At 32.7% G+C, this 7,500-nt stretch overlaps 1 protein-coding gene across 5 annotated transcripts in view; it reads left to right on the forward strand.

The window, feature by feature from the left end:
- Positions 1-7,500, forward strand: part of Iml1 (GATOR complex protein Iml1) — a 47,729-nt gene that overhangs the window by 17,031 nt on the left and 23,198 nt on the right. For 4 of the 5 annotated variants that reach the window (XM_027356228.2, XM_070120693.1, XM_070120691.1 and 1 more), the window contains exons 17-22: positions 1,478-1,513; positions 2,105-2,307; positions 3,440-3,651; positions 3,773-3,950; positions 4,211-4,342; positions 5,465-5,545. In XM_027356228.2, coding sequence (XP_027212029.2) covers positions 1,478-1,513; positions 2,105-2,307; positions 3,440-3,651; positions 3,773-3,950; positions 4,211-4,342; positions 5,465-5,545 — 842 coding nt within the window. The remainder of the gene's footprint in view (positions 1-1,477; positions 1,514-2,104; positions 2,308-3,439; positions 3,652-3,772; positions 3,951-4,210; positions 4,343-5,464; positions 5,546-7,500) is intronic. The other variant, XM_070120692.1, reaches the window with a different exon arrangement.

Raw genomic sequence — 7,500 nt, forward strand, 5'->3', positions numbered from 1 at the left:
TTTTTTTTTTTTTCTTTTTTTTCTCTCTCTCCATTTTCTTTTTTTCAACAGTATATTTCAACATCTTTACTCCAGTTACAAGTTCTAGCTGTTTGTTTCAATGCTTTTTCTCATTCTGCTTCTGCTTCTTCTGCTGTTATTTTGCTTCTGTCTGAGGCTCGAGTTCCTGTTCTTGTTTGTCTTCAGCTTTTTCTTCTTCTTTTTTTTCTCTTTTTTTCTCTTATCAGCTTTGTTACACTGTTTGCTTTTCTTTTTTTCTGTTTTCTTCTTATTATTATAGCTATCATTATCATTGTTATCATTAGCATTAAAATGTTGTTATGCCTGGTTATTATTATCATTATCATTATTAATATTGTTATTGCTGTTATTAATATTGTTATTCCTATTATTATTATTATTATTATTATTATTATTATTATCATTATTATTATTATTATTATTATTATTATTATGATAATTATTATTATTATTATTATTATTATTATTATTATTATTATTATGGTATTATTGTTATTAATGGAAATATTATTATTACTGTTGTTATTATTACTGTTCTTATTGTCAATATGATTACAGATTATTATTATAGTTATTTTTTCTTTTTATTATCATTATTATTGTTGATATTGTTATTATAGTTATACTTGCTATTACTATGATGACAATGATGTTATTGTTATTATCATCATCATTATTGATATTATTATTATTATCGTTATTATTATTATTATTAGTAGTAGTAGTAGTAGTAGTAGTAGTAGTATTGTTTTTATTGTTATTGTTATTATTATTATTATTATTATTATTATTATTATTATTATTATTATTATTATTATTGTTATTATTATAATTATAATGATCATTGTTGTTATTATTGTAGTTATTGATATTATTGTTGTTATTGTTATCATTGTTACTATTATTATTGTTACTATTATTATTGTTACTATTATTATTGTTATTATTATTATTATTATTATTATTATTATTATTATTATTATTATTATTATGATGATGATGATGATGATGCTATTACTTTTTATTATTATTTTCTCAGCTCCTCTTGCTCCTCCATTTCTACCTCCTACTTTTTCTTCTGCTTCCAATAATTATATATCTGAATTCTGATTTTAGTGAAAGATTTTTTCTGCAGTGTTCAAGTATTGTTTTCAAGTATGGAAAAGAAGAGTTGGGTTTAACTCTGACATAATAGTAACAAAGGTAAAATGTCTTGTTTGTGGTTGTTATGAAGAAAACTAAAGGAGACTGATTTACTGGATGGCAGTGGGAGTTTTGTATCATTAATATAACTGATGGTAACAGAAATCAGCTTTTCATGGAGATTTCATCTTTTATATGTGATTTTATTTATTTTATTCATTTTAAACTTTTTGTGTGTATATTTTTGTTAATAGACTTTTCTATTTTGCTGAAGGCATTTCTTCAAATCAAGTATTTTTACTTTTCATGCAAGCGCCAGAGCAGAGGGACGTTGTCAAGACAAACATAGGTTAGGATAACTGCATTATTGATTAGCACAGGCACAATGGGGATGCACTCTAATTAAGGAGGAAAATTATTGCTTTTTTTATAATAGGGAATCATAGAACTGTGAATATTGGAACATGATTGAAAATTATGGAATCGTGAGTGAGTTGCAGAACTATTGTGGTCCACACTGTTGAAGGCATGTTGTGTTCACTCCAATTAACTGTGTGTAGTTGCTTAAGGGTGATAACGCCATTCCAGTCACGGCTTGTGTTTACATTTGCACAGCATTATAGATGGCAACGACTGATATTTCTTTGCAGAATAGTAACCTATACTAATGAAGACCTACCATCTTTTAGAAGAAAACATGTATGAACATAATGACATTTTTATGTTTGTCAAATACAGATATGTTGTGTTAGAATGTGAATAACTGAAATATGTAAGTTTGAGAATTATTATGATACACCTAAATTTGTAGTATTAAGCTTATTTTATACATTTCATGCAGGAGCATAGCATAAGTATTCACAACATTATCTCAGTATTGAAGGCAAAGTGCATTGCTTTTTGACAAGATTATATTAACTTCCATTTCCTGTTATTCAAGGTGTTGACTGGAAGAGTTTGTGTCTGCCAGCATGTCTCCCCGTCACAACAGATTATTTCCCAGAAGATCGTTCTTTGCACAATGACTATGTGGTGGCAGATTACAACCTCCTCCCAGAAGATATGAATGAGCATGCAAGAGGTCGTAAGACTTTAGATACAACACAGGTGTTCTTGGAACTTGTGTCACAACGGCTTGCTCAGGTATGTCTATTTTTGTTTTATTGTTTGCAAGGCAAACCAAGCCTTTTCTGATGTGCTTTGTATGTGTGCTAGTACTTGGATGTGTGCAAGTAAAAGTATCTCCTTGCTGATAGATCTTCCTCCCTTCATTTTTTGTGTTATTTATAATTCTTGTTCATGTCCTGCATACATAAAAGATAGGAGTACAGAAGTAAATGCTGCTGCTGCTTTTTTTTTTAGATAGAAGGAAAGGCCTTACATGTAAATTAGTTCATTTAGAAAAGACAAGACTAACAAAACTGAAATGCCTGGTGGAAAAAAACTGTTAAAACATAATATTGACTGATTACCTAGTTATTGGTATCAGTGTGTTTATCAGACTTTCCTTTATGTATTCTTTGAATCCAGTAGGTATTGGATACTAGGCAACAGTTGAATGTCTAGAAGGTTGAATTCTTTTTATTGGAAAGAAACTTTTCAATGTTCATAGCAGAAAAAAGAGCTCTGTGGCAAAATTATTGGAGCAAGAACCAAAAGTACCTCACATCTTGTGATTCATTTCAGCCAGAAAGAGGTGGCATCTGCTATCACAACCGGATTACATAAGGAAACAATTTATGGAATGGTGGGGAGTTGGCAGACATTAGATACATTTTCTGGTATCTTCTTATGTATTTATGTATTTATTATTATTATTTTTTTTACTTTTACTTTTGGTAGTTGTTCCTCTTGCAGGCCAAATATTGCTTGACTATCAAGGAGGTAATAAAAAAAAAAGCCTGACTGCAGTTGAGCATCTCTTATTTCCCTGAATGCTTCTCATGTTACTCAATAGTATATGACAGTATGGGTGGCTTAGCAAAAGATTTGGAGAAACAAATGTTCACTTTTACTTTAATCCAAAGAATAATTACATCATACTGGAAATGAGAAATTTCTGTTGTTGAAGCTTTTGTTATCAGTGATGTAGATTTTAGATGTAAGAGTTGGATGCAGTTTGTATAAAGAACAACAGAGAAAGTGACATATAGTCGTCTCATATGACAAGGATTCTGTTTCAGTTTAAGGTTTGAGAAACCCTGATAAATTTATATTTGTACAGGTTTCCATCATTCATGTACATGTACTGAATGGTGTGCATATTTCCTTCCAGGGATTCCAGATGATTGTCCGACCTGTCAAGAGCCACTCTCAAGCAGCAGTAGCTATAGGAAATAGTCCTCGCTACGCTGGAGTTGGTTCTCTTATGAGGACAAGGTCACGCACAGAGGAAACTTCACAAGAATATAGGCTGTCTATTGGACGCATGTTTCACAAAATAAAACTTTGTGGGTCAACAATAACAGTTACAATATATCGTCCAAGGTATATTATTTAAGACGTAAACCAGTTTTTACCTTCCTTTCACAAGCATTGCAGGTAGTATCTTATTGGGAGAAGTTATATGTGCTGCATCTCATTAGAAATAATACATATTGTGTTTCAGACATCCGTATCCACAACTGAAACGTCAGTACAAGTACAGATTCCAGGCTCCTGATATGAGTAGCTATGAGGTGTCATGGGTAGAATTTCGCACAGAGAGGCTGGAAACTTACATGTGGAACCACCTGGACAATTACATTTGCTTCCGTGGAGAGTCACCTGATTACCCGTTAATAGAAGTAAGAAGAAATTTTGATGTATGTTGTATTTTTTTTTCCTAAGTGTCAACAGTCAGTCCCTATTACTCTTAACTGAAATTCACTCAGTATAAAGAAGATTATTGGTGTCAGCTACTTGTTAGCTTTGATTTTTTTTATTGTGGTCAATATTGGTATGTGATTATTTTCAGATAATGCAAGTGAATAAAGTCATAATACAACATGGAAAGTATTCCCAAGAAAAGGTGCTCTATTTTCTCATCTACAAAATTTATTTACAGCCTCTCAAATTTTGGCGTTTTCGAGTGTTGCTGGTGCCAGATTGCTACAGGTCTTCAACAAAGACAATCATGGATTCTCCAACAGGGACTCATTCAGATATTTACAGTGCTTTAACTCTTGAAGAACAACAGGTAAATCTCCCTAATGTATAATCCTTTTTTTAAGAAATGTTCATTATATGGTAGTAAGTCCTATCTAGGCAACATACGTATTTCCCTTTTATACTTCATGCCTCTGAACATTTCTGCTCATACAGTCCAGATGACATAACCACACCATTATACAGACCTCTCTTAACCTCTATGCCTAATGCCCTGTACCTACACACTGATTTCATTCCCCCTAAAAACATGCTGTGCTTCTTCTGCCCTTTGGACTCCCTTTTCTTGACAAATGAAACCAAGGAGACTTTATCCATCCCTGTTTGAGCCTTACCTCACCTCTAGAACAATTGTTCTTTCTACCTCCCTTTCACACACATGCCTTATTGTTGTCTTTAATCTTTTTAGCCTATTACCAGCATATGTATACAATGTCATCCATGCGACCTTTCTCTCTGTTCTGTCATATACGTTTAGTGGATAATTGAACACTCAAAATACACCCAATTGCTTTTCGCAAGTACTTTTTACAAACTAGTCCCACAACAAATATCTTGTTGTGGGACTAGATTGATACAGCCTCTCCCCTCCTCCGAACCAATACAACTCACCCATTAATAACCTTCAGTCCACTCTCTTATTCTTTGCATGTCACACTCAACAAACTAATGCTTCAGTTCTCTTGTTTCATATCTATAAGGCAATTGATATTTCCTTACTACTTGTATCTCCTTATCTCCTACCCTGACCTATAAGTGTTCCCCATCACCATAACATTGATATTTCCCTAAAAAATATGCCTACAATAATGCATTTCATTTCAAAACTGATCAGTGTCACATCCATCCCTCCTGTTCCCAGACATCATTTTCTGTTCACTGAGTCCTCCCTACCTAATTTTACCCTATCCCACCCACAGCCAAGATCTGGGGGAAAATGTTATAGATCTAGCTCCAGTAGTTGCCCAGGTATTGTATTTAGGCCTCATGAAAAATGATAACCCATGATTCCATAGTCAGATAAGTCCGGTAGCTCCATGGCTTGAGTCATACAAACATTTCCAGAGAATTACTGAAAGAGTATTGTAAGTTAGTATTTTTAAGGGTACTTACTATAATCTGTCTCTGATAGGTTCTTTATGTTTTCTAACAGACAACCATTGAAGGTTTCCTGAGATTTCTAGAAATAACTGTGCATCGCCTGAAGAGACCAGTTAGTGCTCGTAAAAGCAGAGTAAGTACTTGTATAAACTACTTTGTTTTCCAAATCAGAGATGGAGGCCTATCAATGCTGTGGTATTTAAATTTTTTGCTTTTTCTTTTTGGTATTTACCTTAACTTCATGAATTGAAATTATCATAATGTAATATATATTAAGACCAGAAAATGTTTTCAAAAGAATGTTTTTTGAATGAAAAAGATTTTGACCAATTATGCACAGGTAGGTTACAACCTCAGTGATATGAATGAAGAATTCCTGGTGTAGATTTGATTTTATTCCTATATAAATTTCATTTTTGCAGTAGAAGGTTAATGCTTTCTGAGAAGAAGCTGTAGATAATACTTCAATATTTTGATGCTCTAGATTACAACAAAAACCTTACATTAGTTGTAATTAGGAAAACATCTAACATTTATGATTCTTTTATTCTTCAGAGAATGTTAATTTGTCTAGAGGTTGGTGCATTTGTACGTCCAGCCTAGCAAGGATTTAAACTGATATATATGACTGGACCTTAAAGCATTACAGAATAATCAAATGAAGAAAATTTACAGAAAGAAAATATTCTGCAATTATTTTGATAATTCTTTCATAGAATAATTAGCGGCTACAATTGATAGATGTGTGTGTGTGTGTCTGTGTGTGTGTTTGTGTTTTTGTGTGTGTGTTTTTATTTTTCTGTTTCCACAGCCCTGAAGCCATTTAGCCATATGACAAAGCTTCACCATGCATGAAAGTAACAATTTTGGATATCCAAAGAATGGGGCAAATAATTTTAATGTTTTAAATTTTTACATATTTTAATCAAGTCCCCCATACTTTGATCACTAAAACAGTCCCAGATCATTATGGAATCTGGGTGCTTTTCTGTAACATCACTGCCAATATGCCAACAAACAGCTGAACCTTATATGAATACAGCTTCACTCCAAAGAATATGCTGCTAAGTAAATTAGAGCTGTTTTTGTTTTCCTCCCAATAGTTCCAAACTTCAGTAAGTGTTGCCCCCTGGAGCTTCTGCATTACCAGTTATACCCCTTGTAATTTTACTAGTATTCATGCATCACACAGCCAGCCTCTGATAATTTTTACTTAAATTTTTGTCCACTGCCATTGTTATTTTCAACACAACAGCCCTCACCGTTGCCACCCACAAAGTTACTGCATCCCTCTTGGAATATGCCTGTAGGGGTATTTGTTGGGCTACCTATGGCTTATATCAAAAGTTTTTGAAGGTCCCTTTATAAGGGTGTGTATGATATGTAGGCAAGGGATAGAAATATTTTATACTTTTGTTGATATATCTCTGTATATAGCTTTTGGGAAAATCTGCAGCTGTAAACTGAAAATTATGACAGGGATTAGATTCTGATACAGCATATGTGATAGTGGAGATTGTGTGTATCTGTGGCTGTGTCAGTGTCTTTGTTTTTGTCTTTGTGTGTGTGTTTTTGTGTCAGTGTGTCGTTTTTGCCTGTGTTAGTGTCTGTAATATGACAATATACTTGCCTATATTATATATTTATTGGTATGTTTATATCATCATTATCATATTCTTATTCTCACCCTCATCACTATTATTGCTAGTGTGTGTGTGTTTGTGTGTATGCATGCATATATGCACTTGCCTTTTTTTTTTTTTAAGTTTTGTGAGAATATGCAATTGAGTAGAGTATATAATTTGCTAGAAAAGTAATTGAATTCTCTATATTGATGATCATATATTCTTCTTTTATAGCTCTCTTGTATATTCAATGAAAAAAAAATGTAAAGTAAAATGAATGTTCCCTGAAAAATCATTATCAAGACTGCATGCAAATTCTATAAATGCAAAGGGAGCAGAGTACCATTAGGCTAATTATGGATGAATTAAAAAAAAGTAAATGCAGGATTTGGCAAACCATTGTCTTCTTAATTCATTGCTCATGGGAGTTTTGTGTAGCCTACTAAAGCACATGCTGGCTGCT

The sequence above is a fragment of the Penaeus vannamei genome, chromosome 4 (genome assembly GCF_042767895.1).
Source record: "Penaeus vannamei isolate JL-2024 chromosome 4, ASM4276789v1, whole genome shotgun sequence".
In the NCBI taxonomy this organism is placed as follows: domain Eukaryota; kingdom Metazoa; phylum Arthropoda; class Malacostraca; order Decapoda; family Penaeidae; genus Penaeus; species Penaeus vannamei.